At 35.4% G+C, this 17351-nt stretch overlaps 1 protein-coding gene across 18 annotated transcripts in view; it reads right to left on the bottom strand.

Moving 5' to 3' along the window:
- Positions 1 to 17351, bottom strand: part of PTPRD (protein tyrosine phosphatase receptor type D) — a 384409-nt gene that overhangs the window by 60279 nt on the left and 306779 nt on the right. For all 18 annotated transcript variants that reach the window (XM_074932640.1, XM_074932629.1, XM_074932631.1 and 15 more), the window contains one exon: positions 4826 to 4949. In XM_074932640.1, the coding sequence (XP_074788741.1) occupies positions 4826 to 4949 (124 nt within the window). The remainder of the gene's footprint in view (positions 1 to 4825; positions 4950 to 17351) is intronic.

Genomic DNA, 17351 nt, shown 5'->3' with positions numbered 1-17351 from the left:
ACATGGCAAAATGAAAGCTTTTAATGAAAGTGAAATGTTGAATTACAGAGAATTATTGAAAGAAGGCAATGTCAAAAAGGGGTGGGCAGAAGATGCAGAATTAAGCAGGACAAAGAAAAGAATTGTGCAGATGACAGAAGACAAATATTTGAAAGTAAAAGAAAAAGGCAAGAAAAATCAAAAAAGGTGACATGTATGGATGGAAACTAAGAACTAGCAGCTGTAGAAGATCTGCAGGCAAGATGAGTAACTTGAAAGGTGAGTAGCAGAAAAACAGGCTGGGAAACAGGAGATGCTCTGTTAAGAAAAAGAAAGAAAGCTTGGATTTATTTTGTTTTGTTTTGCTTTAAAAGTTGGATAGTAATAAGCAAGGGTACAGAATAGAAAGTTCAGTGTGGTTCCTTAGAGACAGATAACAGCACTGTGCCAGCACACTGGCCACAATACATTGAGATAGCAGTATGTTGCATGATAGTGCAAAGCAGATATTGAAATCCAGCATGAAGTCATCATATCGTTATTACAGGTGTTTGAAACTCGATTTAGTGAGTCTCCAACTCTGATCAAAGTTATCTATCAATGGAGTCTTTTTTTGGATAGAAATATTAATTTATACCTCTAAACGATGCATTAAGAGGGCCAATGAGTGCCTCTACTAATATGAAACAAAATGATTTCTGGTTTGATAATTCCTTTAAAACACAGTTTCAATATGAGTGTGCACAGGAAATTGTGAGGTGCCAAAACTTCATTACCCTTTCAAGAATAAAGTCACTGAATGGTTTGCTGAAGCTTTCCCCAATGGACAGTGTGGGTATATATACAGGAAAACGTCAGAATTGTTCTGAGCTGATTTCAAGAGTATCGAGAATGAGTTACAACTGTAACAGCGTAAGTAGATCCATAGGCCAAAATTATACTCCTACAACTTGTCTTGGCATGGCTGTTAAGATAGCTACCATGAAGTGTACTCTATGAAGTCTACTTCTAGAAACTTCTACACAATGAAGTCTACTTCATTGATCTTTCTGTACCCTGGCCTCATCACTGATTACTCTTATATATTGTTAGCAGAACGCAACACAAATGCAATGTGAGAGAGTGCAAATAATTTGTATAGTCCATTACTGTTCAGTAGATGTTCAAGAACTTATACTGACCAGAATATTTTCTAAATCTAAAGATGATAGACTACATACACAGTGATAAATTACTGATAACTGGCTATCAAATAAGAAAGTTAGCAGTTTCCTGCCTTTTACTTTCTTGATGATATATATTACAGTCAGAGACTTCTAGTTTTAGCAGCATTTTAAAGCCACTAAATTTCCCATCAAACAGAAGTTACACTGCTGAAATATGATAGATATTAATTTTTTTTTTTTTTAAATCACTAGCATTATGCAAATCCATGTCACATATGGCAGACTTTTAGTCTTGGATATCTCCTAAAAGAATTGGCAAGACTTTTTAAAATGCAGAATATCTAATCACTTTTTTTCCCAATATTTTATTTACTCAGAGGTCTAACAGACCTAGTTTTTTTAACTTGATCTATTTCTCTTTTCGTCAGTAAATTTTGTCTTCAAATCCATTTAGATGCATAGAATAAACTTCACTATATTATAACATTCTTTCATTATACTGCAAAATTGCAAGTGTCCATCTCAGAAACATTCAAGGACAACATGAGTGATGAGATTTCAAGAACATGAGAACAAAATTTTGTGAAGTAGTACTTTCTTTCAGGTGGAAATTCACATTACCACAACTAATCCGAATTTTCCTTCCAAAGGAACTTATAATGTAATAAAATTTAACAGGGGTGAGTTTAATAATGTAAAAACTATTTCTTGCAAAGTAAGCAATTATGCTCTGGAACTCCATGCTGTATGCAATTACAGAGGCCAGGAAACTAGCTGGGATTCAAAACCAGGTTTGAACATGAGTAACAAGTTATAAAAGGTACTGAAATAAACGCTTTGAAATCATTAGTAAGACTCATGTTTCGGGGCTAATGCAATTTTTAACAATTTGATATTATCAGTGGGTGGAAAGAAGTAATTTCAAATCTCTACCACATGCTTCTTAAGACTTTCTAGGTATCACTTCATATTGGCTACAGTCAGAGATGGGCAACTGAACAAAACCGGCCTCACGCCCCATTCTAGCATAGCAGTCACACCATTCCATGTTTGTGCAACACCATCAAGAGGAAAAGTGACCATCAGTGTAGGATTACAGTTTGGCAGATGCTTTGTCTCTAGTTCATATATATTTGTTCTTTATCAAGGACCAAGTGTATAGGTGTAGAATAGAGCTCTTAATCTTAGAAAGAGCATAGTTATTATTCAAACCTCACTGATATTATTAGTCTTCTTATGGCCACCAAAGAATTGCAGACAGTCCAACAAAATATTCTCCATAAAGCTGTAACAAAATGTAATGTAGTCCAAATTTAGGTCCTGCTCAAGGGTAACATAGGTAAAGGAAAATTATTTTAAAAAACACTATTCAAAGTGCTGATTTCCTGGGTAGCATGAAAACAATTGCAGGTGTCAAATAAAATGCTAAGCAGACGGCATATTTTCACTGCAGGAATATTTACTTAAAACTTGAAAGAGAAGCACTTATTACCAAATGCTAAGACCAATGTGTTAAACTTACAATGGTACACACATGAAATTTCAGAAACACAATAATGTAAAATCCCAGAGTGAAAAAAATTGAAAGGATAATTAAATATTATTTTATTATTGTTTTCAAGACAATATATCACAGGATAAAAGGGAATTTAATGTTTGATTTATATTGCTTTTTCAACATAAATTGAAGACCGAGAAAATACTTAAAATTATGCAAAACACCAAATAGGTCAAAATCCCATTTGTGGTTCTACATTTAACACTGGTATTTCAAAAGGCTATACTAGTTTTCTTTGTTTAGGGTCACTGACTATTACAGGGTTAGAAACTTTAGCCTCATCATGGTATTTTTTACTTAAAAGAGGGAATTCAACAATACAGTTTATTTGTATGCTATCCCTGCTCTTTAAAATACTCTGTCCTTTCCTACAATGTAGATTTTTTTATATTTTTACTCTCTATTATTTTAAAAAGTAGTGTAAGGTACTGATTTGATAATTTTAGTTACTTTGACTAATGTTTTCTGTTTTGCCTCTTAAATTTTCTTCCCATTCTCTAAATATAGTAATTTTCTTTAAGGGGAACAAATTTCATTGGTCATTTACATGAATGCGAATCTGGCAGAACTCTATCTGGCAGAACTCGACAATTCAGAACAGCTGTCCAATCACTGTTCCTGGCCTTTCCTGACCATGTTCTTAGTTCCCTTGTCTGAAGCAGTGATAGAGAAAGGGATGTTTGTCTTGAATTACTTCACATATAATGCTAATTAAAATACTATTTCTGCAGTTTTGAGATAGATAGTTCTATTGTTTAGTGGCAGCTTTCTATACAGCTATATTCTTCTACAAGGCAATGTGAAAAATTTTAAGTTACAAAAAATATTTGTCAAAACTGCTATAGGAACCTCACAGGTGGAACAAACAGAAGCAGATTATCATATGCAAATTAAAGGCAAAAATTTAAATTTTCTAATAAGTTTCGGAAGCTTTTATCTGTGTTGTCAAAGCCCAAAGTATGCCGCTGCAATAAATAAGGGAAGATCTAAACTTCAATCAGTGAGATTGCCTTTTTATTCACCAAGCAGCTAATATTAAAATTGACTACACCTATAAATGTTGTCCCCCCTGTATCCAGTGTCTTCAGGTCTGGAGTAGCCAAAGACAAGAAGCTGTTTCTAACTATAAATTTAAACACCTTTCAATTTAACTTGTAGCATGTTAGGACTGAAATTATGACCTTGAATACAGTTCCCTATGTCTTATGTATCATATGTAAGCCCTGTCAGAGTTACTAAAGGCAAAATTTATTTTAATTTAAATTGTTTCACTTAAATATATAATTCATTATATCCTGACCATCTGTCAACCATACAGAATAAATCAAAAATCTATCTTCATCCCAGGAAGGAGGTTAATGGTAAGGAAGAACTGGTAAGAAAAGAAACCCTCTGAATGAAAACCAGTGCTTCCTATTGCTTTAGCACTTGGTAAAAGAGACAGAATACCCAGGGCTGATCACCTTGAACATTTTGCTTAGGTTAAAACTAAAATGTTCAAGTTTTTGGAAAGCTTTTGACAAAGAAAGATATAATGAAGATCTCTCATTATACCCCTCTCCCAATATTCTGGCAGTGAAATATGGAGGTTTCAACACTGTCTTCATGTGGGCATTCATTTAAACACTCATGTTTAACACTCAGATTGTGAATATAAAAAGAAAAAAAAAGTGAATCTTTAACAGAGTTCTCAAAATTCTCCCTGAGAATATAAAGTTGAACTGATTTTTTTTTTTTTTTTCCCACATTAATGATTTGGCAGAAGAAACTCAATAATTGGATATGTTGATAATGTCATTGATTGACAAAAACCTCAATTCATGCACGGTTACTTCTATTTGCTTTCTAGAATTGGCATAAATAGCGATTAAAATTTCATATAGATAACATGTTGGCATTCACACAGGGACCTGATGCATTCAGTGCTATATGTGACTGTGTCAATTTTTGTGCACTTTCATAATGAATTACTGAGCATGAACATCAAACAAGGATTGTCATTTAGGAATTTACTGAAGGTACTTTAATTAACATTTCTTTATAGTACTGTGCAAAGATATCAGGAAGTAAAGTTATACTGGATTTTAGGATTTAATTAGTTTAAGTTTAAAGGTCTCCTTACCTTCTATTGCTGATAGTAGAACACGAGAATGGTCATATGCAATTACATTTGCATATCTATTCTTTGGTTTGTTTACTTCCAGGTTAGAGTGTTCCCATGTGAACTGCTGACCAGGATCAATAGACTTAAAAATTGAAAGAGAAGGAAAGAAAAAGAAACTTTTAGTTACGGACTATGTACTTGTTGCACTTACAATGATTACAAACCATGTGCTCCCATACCTTACTCTGAAATATTTTGCTTTTGAAAGAAAACTGTGACTTTGGGACACATTGTAACATATTACATCTTATTATATAAAGCATTTCATATTTATGCATCTGACATTTCCATGAAATTTAAGCCCTTAAGCTTTTCAAATCCAAGGCTTTCTCTTCAGAAAGGCAAGGATGTGCTATCCATCTTTTTATCTTTTCACACATTTTGGCAAGTGAGGGGTTCTAAGAGAATTAATTCTAAGAGCATAACAGAGAATTAAAAAATTCAGAAACCTCAAAAACACTGGGATGAAGGGGAATAAATATTTTTGTATTTCTCTATTACTAAGTGCACATGTTCAATCAATTCAGTGTCCTGTTTATTAAATAGACTTCAAATGTTCCTGAAGAAGTTTTCTGTAAGAAAAATAATGTTTCTGTCCTTTCATTTTGATGCCAGGCCAACACATGATACCACTTGCTCAAGGAACCAACTGCATATCATCCAGGGACAACAGAAAGGGACTTGATAAGAAATAAGAGAGCAATTCAGGCATATCCAAAATTTTAATGGTCTCTTATTTATACACATAACTATATGGTCCTCGAATCACTGTTTATTTCCTGCTTCCTTCATATTCCAGGATGGAGTTATTGAAACTTGTCTCACAGTCCTTTATCCTTCACCAGTACAAAGACTCCAGGCTCTACTACTTACTTTTACCTCTATAATTGAGGTATACATAGAGCTGTGTAAATATAAAATACAAAACAGATGCCCAATACGGTAGTGGCTGTATAAAAGCTCATCTCACACTGAGAAGTCCCAATTAATCACATATCGTTTATTTTCCCTTTCTATAACAGTATAGACCTTAAAATTGTTTCATTAACATGTACATGCAACTGTGTTTTGCGGCTCATGTCCTTTGCTTAATACTGGTAACAATCAGCAGCTCCCTAAATTATAAAAAATGATTGACACAGATAAGCCTAGATGAGGCAGTTCACCAACAGTGTGTTCACTTTTCATGAGTAGACTAGCAACAATGAACAAGTCAGAAGCTCCATACTGCCACTGCAGCATCAAGACATCACTTTTACATCACTTACACTGACACCCCAGAGTTACAACAGCTGAGAGCCCATTTAATGGCAATGACCTGTAATCTATTAGAGCAGGTAATATCAGACAATAAAGAAGTGCAGAATTAATTAGTGTGATCTGTTAGGATTTATCTCTTAGATTAATAAATACTATTTGTCCAGTCAGAAAACTGCTTAGTACTAAGGCATTTTTACACATATTATACAATTTATTTATGCAACATTCAGATAATGACTTTGTTTCTTTTTTGAGATTATTCTAAATAAATTAATTTTGCCTGGCTGCCTGATGGAGAGGTCTTAGAATACCCCAACATTTCTGTTTAGGAAACCAAGTCCCAGCACCTCATCCTACCGACTAACACCCTAGATTTAATTAACTTTTATAACAGTTAACAGCTAATTTACCTGAATTTTGCTAACTTCATTACAGTCCTCTAGATCTGGGCCTGGCTGAGCTCTCCTGCATAACCTAGCTGAAATCCACCAAGCAGAAGAGTGTGATGGTTAAGGTTTTGGCTCACCCTTTGCATACTACTTTACTTAAAGTAACTGAGGCAGAATGGGTGGCAGCTCCTCTCTCAGAAGAAAATGAAATGGGACTTTTTAGAGGAATGATGAAGAAATGAACTCCCTGGGAGCATGACGAAAGCCATAAAAATTTTACTTGTGATTTCAATACGATTCACTTGAGTTTATTGCTATGTGTGTTACTAACAGTTCAAAATGTGCTCTTAAATGGTTTGCAGCTCTGAAAAAAATCTGGTTTCTTTTAATTTTCACGCAATTTTTGTCCCCCCAAAACATTTCTTTAAAAAACCCCCAATATTTGGTTTCATAATCTTAGCAATTTGTGGGACTGTGCTTAACATATCTTCATAAGTTAATAGTACTATTATCTTACTATTATTAACTAGTACCTTAACAGAATAGATATTAAGAGATGTACAAAACTGTTTATAGATTTTTTTCAACCTTATTGTATTTTCCTTTCATATATAGGGACAATAAACTATCATGCAATTGGTATTCTGACACTCATAAAAGTAGACATCATTTCTGTGCTGTGCTTAAGTATAAACATAGCAAATTGATCCTTCCAATATTAGGGCTTGTTCCTTTTCCAACAAAAACTTTATTTTTTCTGACTACAAAGAGAAATTCCTATTTATCAATAAAGCAAGTGGTAACATTTTACAAAGTAAAATTTATTCTGTTTTCTTACAATTTAGTTTCATCACAGTAATACTTTCCCATCCTCTGAGATGGATGGCTGATAGAATTTTGAAGCAGGTAAGCACTGCTTCATTTAAAAAGACAAATATTTTTATCTTTACTGCTAACTGATATTTATTTCACGTAAAGTAACAAGAAACAATTTGGACCACATTTCCATCAGCACTGGGAAGAGGAGACTCATATACATACATAGCATATTTAACATGTAATAATCTGTCCAGCAATTCATCTACATGATATGACTTGAAAAGCAACCAAATTTACATTATGATTTCTCTCGCAAGAATCTCCCATCTTTTCCTTCTTGAGTGAATAGCGGTAGAGATAACTTGTGCAGGATGTTTGCAGGTCAAATTTTCAGTATTTTAGAAAGTAGTGTGGGTTTATCTTAGAATTCTGGTAATAATTTAAAACATAAACATAGTAATTTCAAAATAAACAGAAGATGCCTTCAATATATTAGTGCATTATATTCTAAATAATTTTTTAAATAAAATCAATTATTTGTTCAGGAATGAAGCACATCTACCCTACCTGTGACTACCTAGTCAGAAGTTTTTGAGAGGCATATAGGCAAACATGTTAGCTAAAGAGGAGTCCGCTAGTACACTGTCCCAGAATGAGGCAGTACTGCTCTGCAATGTTTTAGCTATATAACTAAAGGAGGCACTCTGCCCAGTATTCTAGATTTTTACCTACAGTGTCCAAATATTCTGGAAATTACTTAACAATGTAAATTGTCACACGCACTTCTCCTCACAGTGGACGAGAAAACTAGAAAATAACAGAATAAATTGAGTGACTAACATGCTGCTAGTTTTGAGCCTGGACTGCAGGACTTGGGCTCTACCCTATCAAAAATCAAAAGTATGCACTGAAATTAAAAAAACCCACTACATACGTAAATTATCTACTCATAATTACAACTACTTGCAAACATAAAATTTAAGGTGCATTTTTGCATATACAGTTGCATTATGAAAACTATAGTCTAAGTAGATTCTTACCCATTACAAGAAAAAGCATCAGCTCTATATTGTACCTATTGCTAATGTGAATTTATAGATTAACAGAACCACAGAATCACAGGATTGTCTGGGTTGGAAAAGACCTTGAAGATCATCCAGTTAGATTAAGAATACTTTATATTTAAAGCTTAGCTTCAACTGGTCAGTATTATTCTTCCCCTTTTCACTCCTTACTCTTTAAGTGATTTAAAGTTGCTTTACAATACCAAGAAAAAAATCAAACAGCAGCTTTCTCTGTCAGCTATTAGTAGAAGTAGATGAGGGTATGTTCATCACAGCAGCATACTATATTCCCCACTCACTTCTTTGTATGATGTATGGCCAGATGGTGTAATTCTGTGATTAATACTTAGGCCTGCATGCAGACATAATTAACATAAATTATGACAAAACCAGGGAAATGGACTGAACTTTAATCTTTTCTATTTTTCTCACCAATCTGAACCACTTTGTAGCCTTACTATCCTCCCACAAAGCACTGTTTTGGCAAAAGAAAGTTAATCTATATTTCCTCAGACTTAATAGCCACACTGGAACAAAGAGTAGAGTGGTATTGGCAGACACATTTCAGAAGTGTGAAAGACCAATAACTCATGAATAACAAGTCTGTACTAACAGTTTTAATGAGTGCTTTAATGGTTTAATGGATGGCATTTTAATAGGATTTCTAGTACATTCATTCTGAAAGCCTGCCTTCAATAAAACTGTCATTAATAAAGAACTGGATTTCTTCATAGCATAACTGTATAGTATGGGTGCTTTGCAAAAGAAACAAAGATATCTGTAATAGTTTTATTACCATCCCATGCATTGACTAATCTTCCAGCTATTGTGTTCTAAAGGGTTGGTTGTTAAAAGAAAGTCTCTTCTCTTAGCATGAAAAAACTTGAGCAATATTTACTAATACAACTCACCAGCCATAAACCAGTTCTTTGACTACGAATCATGGTAACCAAAATGTGATTCCAGAAGAATTTCAGACATCTCTCCTCCAGTTCCTCCTGCTTGCTGTGAAATTTTCCTTTACACTACTTAAACAAAAGTCAAATGTTCCCTGCTGTGACCATGCATCTTCCAAAAGTATATCCTGGTACAGTACTGGGGAAGGAATGAGTATGACAAAATGCCACCCTTTTTGGTGTAAGATGACATATGACTGCCTGCCCTGGAATAGTGCTCCATTAATGGGCACTACGCCAGCAAATTAAGAGCCAGCAGGTTTGAGTCTTTGTGTGCCATGAGGATTGTGAGTTATTGTGTAGGTTTCACAAGACAGCAGGGAAAGGAAGCATGTCTTGTAAAGAATTTTCCAGTACTGTAGGTGCTGTTTGAGGATCAAATTAAATCAAAAAGTAATGGGTCACAGAGAAACCTCAGACCAGATAGAGAAAGAAGAATGAAAAAGACAAATTTGAGAGGATGCCAATGTAAACAGGCTCTGCACAACTGGAGAAAGTAGTCAGCTATCCATAAAAATGAACAATTTGACCCCTTTTACCAATGTCAGTGATTGCAATAAGAATTTCTTAGCATAGCTGATGAATCTATAATAGGATGCTATTTGGGAAACTTGCTAATAGAATGAGATTTACATATAGCATTACCAAAACACGAATGCTAGGTGCATGAACATTAATACACAACAATGGCAACTTTCCAGCTGGAATTATGTTTTCTTATTAAACTACAGTTTTTCACATCACACTGAAAAGGCTGTCATTTTCAAGAGATATGGGGGACAAACCCATATTTTTTATATGACTAAATATTTTCTGGAACTCATATAAGTTTGTATCCTGGTCCTAAAAACAGTTAAAAATGCACAGAGGAGACATTTTGACTCTTGAAGGAAAGTGATCCGTCTGTTCACAGAAGCAGGTAGAAATACAAGTAAGGCTTTTGACAAACTTTTCTCAAGAACAAAGATGTTTCCTCTACAATATCAGGCTAATATTCCTATGACCAAATGAGATCACATAAAACCTGATTCCAGTGGAATCAAACAAGCCATATATGCGTAAGAGTGAAGTCTGTTTAAGGAGGAAAATAACCATTATTTGAAAACATCTTTGAAGGAGAGTCTCTATACTTATATAAAGAGCTGTAGAAAACCTACTGATTTGTCTCCTACTCTTTGCCTCCAGTCTATAATGTAATCTCTTTGTTCCCCATCTGCAGTTAAAATCCTTTGTGATATCGTAACCAGTTGTGGTGGAAATAATTTTGTGTTGAAAACAGGATTACACTGTACTTCAGGTAGGAAATAAATATCAGGAGCAGAAAAACACTTGAGTAATGAAAAATTTTGTTTAAATATTTTTGTGATTAAAACATTCTGTTGTTTGGTTTTATATAGTACATGATACAGAGCAGCTCTTAAACACTAAACTTTGTAACTGTCTCAGATGAGACACTGGTGCTGCTTTAAATTTTCAACATATTTTGAAAGTACTGTCAACATTTATTTTCTTAAGAAAGGACTAAAGGAGTGGAATTCTTTACAAATTCCTCCATTTCTCTTCAGAAACACCCTAAAAATATTGCAAATGAAACTTTCTAAAAAGCCCCCCCCAAACTCAAGTTTTACCCATAACAACTTACGTAGTCTGTCCTTAAATAATTTTTCTTGTTATAAGTGGACTACTTTTCTCTTCCTACATATATCACTGTTTTCTGTTGGGCAAAATAAAACTGACATTTATTACACTATTTGAGTATTTAAACCATCTCTGTAGAATTCCTTAGCAAACTAGCTTTAGGTACCAGACCAAAACCTAGAATCCTAATGTGGTAACACTAGCTTTCTTTTATCTGAATATTCTTTTAGTTATACAAGCATAAACAAATGATGTTATCCCAAGGAAGCATTCACTGCACAAAGGAAGGAGATTATACACTACTATAAATCTTCACTAGTGCCACTTCAGATTCCTGCACTGTCTTTAAAATTCTCTATCATAACTATCCTGCTGGCTCAGATACTACCCTTGGTAGAACTAAGCACCAAACAACCTAGCTGAATGCAACAGCATATGTGCTATTAATAAGAAGACAAACAGCTTTTCACTGTTCACTGACTACACTAATTGTTTCTCAATAAATGGAGCACATCCTATGAAAGTAAAGTTACGGAATACCAATAAATGGTGTTTGTAACATTAGAAAGAGGTAACTACTGTAAAGATAAAGAATAGAAAACACATTTTTGCTGAGAGGAAATTGATTTTTGCATATGAGTCACTGTTATCTGTAAAGATATGGCAGTCAAATGCAGATGTTTCTTTGGTACAAATTCATTCAGTAGGTTATCTGTTTTTCATGGACTTTGAAGTGGTTTATATCAATAATAAGTTTTATATCTGCTTCTGTTATATAAAATTATTGATTTAGTCCAGTGTCCAGTGTTTAGCTTGTTGCAGATTGAGGTACAGAAAGATAAATGTACTGTATTTGGTAAATTGTCTTCTCATCACAATTCCCACCCACTGATACTGAAAAGCCACAATAAGACTTGTGATAGTACAGAAATGTGACACTGAGTTAAAATGCATCTTCATTTTTTTCTACTCAGTGTTAAGGCAAAAGACTTGCTGTGATTTACAGAAAGACAGAAAGAAGCCTTACGAAAAATATTAAAATTATAGCAAATTCTCACAACATTAGTTAACCAGTGTACACACACACACATACACAGTAAATCTGTAACACACAGAGGCTGGTAGTGCAATTTTTGTGTTTCAGTGACAGGTTCTCACACAAAAATTGTATGAATCTGACTCTACTTCCTTAAAGATATAAAGCTATGACTACAGATCTTGGAGAATAAACATGTAACTGTTTTACACAAGGCCTGGGAGTCTGATTTGGAGGAATAGATTTTATGTTCTATGTTATAGGAGGAAATTTTACAAATACATCTAGTATATGCATAAAGTAGGCAGAACATGTTCTGACTCAGTCTGTGACCAAGAACACCCTTTATTGTTAAATTCTGGAGCCTTAGTTAAGAAGGAAATACAATATGAAGGTCAGTTTCTTATGAATATGGCTTTCTGCTTAGCAGCTGTCAAGTCCATATGGAGCCTTGCATTACATAAAAATCTCACTGAAACTGCCAAAGTCAGCAAAAGCTTCATAATAATCAGTTGGGGTCAAGAATTTTGTTCTTTAAATTAGGGAATACAAAAGAACTATGTGACATAAATGATATGTTAACAAGGTAAACCAACATTTTGCTAAGGCTTGGGGATTGCAAGCTAATAACAATAAATGAGGGATTATGAAAAATTTATTTTGAAGTAGGAATTAACTTTATTGAGAACAGGACACAGCAATATCTATGCTAAAACTACTTTATCCAAGAGGTGAATTATAAGTTTATTTAAATCTTTCAACAGTAATAATCTTTCAGGCTTGGACTGTTATCCCTTTCATATCCATGAAAGCTGGTATTCAAGGTGAAGTTGTGAGAGAAGTATAGTGATAGAAGTCTCCACTGTTCTCATAATCATCCTCTGTAAGAGCTGGGGTAGGAGCGGCCCTGAAGAAAACAGTATGAAATAGTTTCTGAAGACTTATAGAAGTAGGAACTCCTTCAACTGGCAGCACTGAAACTGAGAAAACATTACACAGTTGGAAGACAGTCTACACCGGAGAATATACTCCTTTTACCACATCATAGCAGTGAAGGAGTTCTACTTTTTATTTATTTATTTATTTATTTTCCTTTTTTCCCCTGAGAAAATACAGTTAACACTATGCATATTGCTACTTACTTTGCAGTACCTACTTTCCCAGCTTGTCGCATTACCCTGGGTATTCCTTTCAGTACCAGAGTGTGGAAGGATGCAGTCTGGACTTACTATTTCTTTAATGGCAATTTCAGATTCTTTCTCAACTAGATTTCACATAGAACAAAAAGAATATATTCTAAAAAAAAAAACCCCAAACCAAAAAAACCCAACCCAACAAAAACCCAAAAAACCCCTGCTTGGGAAGCTCTGTACCAGATGAATGGAGAAAAGTGAATTGAGTGTAAGATCATTGGAAGAAACCAATCCTGTCTTCTCTCATGGTCCAGGTCTACAGGTTTTCCTTCACTTTTCTAGGACAGTCAAAGAAGTTAGGGGTTTTCACTGGGAAATGATGACAGTGAGTATAAATCAGCAGTGGAGACAGCACATAGATGTGCTCCTTCTGTGAGAAAACTTTCTTATCTCTTTTGGAAGTAGTGAAGAGATGGGGAGGTTTCTGTCTGAAGAGAATGTGGGTACAGGTGAGGAAGTGATATTCTTCCTAAAGGAGAAAACCAAACTTATATGCAATTTTGATCAGAAATTCTGATCAAAAGGCAGTGGGTGATCAGAAGCAAGGACAGAACAGGAGCAAATATTCAGATGATTCTGAAGAGCTGAAAAGGGTGCATATAATATGGAAAGCTGTGTTTAACTTCTGAAACAAGTAATTCTTTTGATGTGGCAACTAAAGTAGGGTGTGCTAAAATATAATTAAAACATCCTCCTGAAATAGAGCTAACCTCCTGAAATTCTACAAGTTGAATGAGAAGTCAGTGTTCATCAGGAAACTGTATATATGTGTTTTATTTTATGGTATCACCAAGTTGCCATAACAGTTGCTTACTATCAGTCTATTTTTGAAGAATTTAATCCATGAAATGTAAGAAATTCCATAAAAAGTAAAATAAAATAATGGAATGCCAAGGAGAAAAGGGCATTATAAAAAAAAATATTCATGAGTGATAACTGGCGAAAAATGTTTGTTTCCCCAAATGGGAATTAACTGGAGGACTTTATTACTACCAGTAAATGTCAGTGGTTTCCTGCTGCATGTTACACCTTGAACTCCTGAAGATGAAAAATCTCTTTTTTCTTCTGTGTCACCAGTTCAAATGTAATCTGAAGTGATAATAACTAAACCATCTGTACCCATTTCTGCCTCAGAATTGGATAGCTGCTTTTAAGGGATGTGAGGACTGCTACTGAAAGAGAAGGTCCCAAACCCCAGCCATAAATGTACCCACCAGCTCCCTTCTGCTGGCACTAGAGCTTATGCAGCCATGTGGTGAGCTAGTTCAGGGAACTGATCCAACTGAAAACAGCAAAGAAAAATAAAACAATTAGTTTTCAGTTGAATCTATTTCCTGAGATAATCCTTGAACAGCTGCACATGCGCTAGTGCCAGGACTGGCACAAGAGAGACAACAGGCATGCACAGCCAAGACAGAGAGATGACTTACAGTGATCATCAAACTGCAGCGTTAGTCCACTGCCTAGACTAGACCATGAAATCACATAGTGCAAACTAATTCTGTTCTGATATGGCTGAACCTTGGAGTAGATGGAAATGAAGTGGTATCTGCAAAGCTGGATAAATGTTGAACCCCTTCGGACAAAGCCAATGAATGAAGGTTGATGTTGACCTACAGTCACCCACATGTGAAAATTGGGTTGTTTACACAGTCTGGAAAAAAGTTCTGGAGGGACAGAATTTAATGATTTAATGTATATTCACAATGCTATAAATTGTTAAGATTATGTTCTCAAGATTATTTTAATGGTTTAAATCATAAAGGAAACATAAACCACCAAAACTTTAAAGTTATATTACAGCATAAGAAGAACCATGTCATCTCCACAACATACTCAAGACATAGTAAAGGTGTATTGTATATTTTTATGAAAGTTATACTCCATTAGATGACTTGTAAAGACATTTTTAAATTTATTAAATGGATTTTCCTACACAGATATTCCATGGAATTTTCCCACAGTGTAACAAGAAATGATTGTCAAATTTGTACCAAATGTTAGCTTCTTTTATGATGAACATAAATTTCCCTGTCTGATTCTTTATATACTACAATTTTTGTACTTAAGTATACAGGATTTACACACAGAAATGTGAGAATATACTCTAACTTTTTTTTTTTTTGTGATTGCAACAACAAACATCTATCTTGACATACTCTTCAAACAAATTTATTTCCATGAATTGTTGAGACTATATTGGGGTTTTGACATTCAATGAGATTATTTTTAGAGCATTTTAAGGTCCTTCTGAACAGTACGTTCAATGAAATAATAAGCAATAGTAGTTTTCTATTAGTCTTCATTTTTAAGATTTTCTGTCAAAACTTTAAATACATTGGGCATTTACAGGATTTCTGTACTAAGCAGTCACATGTTACTATGTGATCAGTGTGTGAAATTTTTTGTTGTTTTTTAGTGCACTGTCAGTGTTCATATGAATCTTCAAAAGCAATGAATGTGCAGTCCTTAAAAAAATGAAAGCAACATGGGTTTTTACTCCACCATGTTAACAAAGTCCTGGGGAGTTTTAAGCAAGGATTAGTGACACAACAGATTATCAAGAAAATAGTGTGTCAGTGATCCCTTTGGGAGCTGTTAATCTTTGGATCACTGACATGACTGCCCATAGATGCTTTAAAGAAGCATTATTTTTCTAATAGTTCACTGCATACTTCATCCACAGATTTTTAATATAGACAGTATTGGCATTGAAGAAACTCTTATAATTTACTGTGTTTAATGATGGCTATCTAAGTCCTTTTAGCCACAAATTATTGACATGAAAGGCTGTTATCCTCCACAGTACAAATGCCTGTCTGGGGAGGTATTCTCCATGGATTACTGACAAAGTGGCTTGTATATTTTTTGACAGTGTCCTGTACTACATCCTTACCTCTAAATTGGAGAGACTTGGATTTGATGAATGGCCCACTCGGTGGGTAAGGAACTGGTTGGATGGTTGCACTCAAAGAGTTGCAGTCAAGGGCTTGATGTCCAAGTGGAGACCAGTGATGAGTGGTGTTCCTCAGGGGTTGGTGTTGGGATGGCTGCTGTGTAACATCTTTGTTGTAGACGTGAAGAGTGTCATTTAATGCACCCTCAGCAAGTGTGCTAAGAACACGAAGCTGTGTGGTGTGGTTGACACACTGGAGGGAATGGATGTCATCCAGAGGGACGTTGACAGGCTTGAGATGTGCGCCTGTGCAAACCTCATGAAGTTCAACAAGGCCAAGTACAAGGGTTGAGGCAATCCCAAGCACAAATACAGACTGGGCAAAGAAGTGGATTGAGAGCAGCCCTGTGGAGAAAGTCTTGGGAGTAGCAGTGGATGGAAAACTGACTATGAGCCAGCAATGTGTGCTTGGAGCCCATAAAGCCAACCATATCCTGGACTGCATCAAGAGAATTGTGACCAGCATGTCAAGGGAGGTGAATCTTCCCATCTATTCCACTCTCATGAGACTCCACCTGGAGTACTGTGTTCAGCTCTGGTGCCCCCAACATAAGAAAGACATGGACCTGCTTGAGAGGGTCCAGAGGAGGCCACGAGGATGATCAGGGGGCTGGAGAACCTCCCCTGTAAGGAGAGGCTGAGAGAGTTGGGGTTGTTCAGCCTAGAGAAGAGAAGGCTCCAGGGAGACCTTATAGTGGCCTTCCAGTACTTAAAGGGGGCCTACAGGAAAGATGGGGAGGGGCTCTTTATCAGGGAGGGCAGGGATAGAATGAGGTTTTAAACTGAAAGAGATTAGATATAAGGAAGAAATTCTTCCCTGTGAGGGTGGTGAGGCACTGGAACAGGTTGCCCAGAGAAGCTGTGGCTGCCCCCTCCCTGGCAGTGTTCAAGTGCAGATTCAACGGGGCTCTGAGCAACCTGGTCTAGTGGAAGGTGTCCCTGCCCGTGGCAGGGGGGTTGGAATTAGATGATCTTTAAGGTTGCTTCCAACACAAACCGTCCTATGATACTATGATAAATTATTACTCTCTTCCAGTTAAATTATTTAATGCTCTTTTAGACCATCATTCAGAGATTATCAATATGGTATTACTGATAGGAGGAAAATACAATGCCTTGAGACTGTTCTATTAGGAAAGACACTAGGCAAATTCTTTCAATGCATGCCAAATT

Source organism: Athene noctua, chromosome Z (genome assembly GCF_965140245.1).
Source record: "Athene noctua chromosome Z, bAthNoc1.hap1.1, whole genome shotgun sequence".
NCBI classification, from domain to species: Eukaryota; Metazoa; Chordata; class Aves; order Strigiformes; family Strigidae; genus Athene; species Athene noctua.
This window is presented reverse-complemented; position numbering and strand designations above follow the sequence as displayed.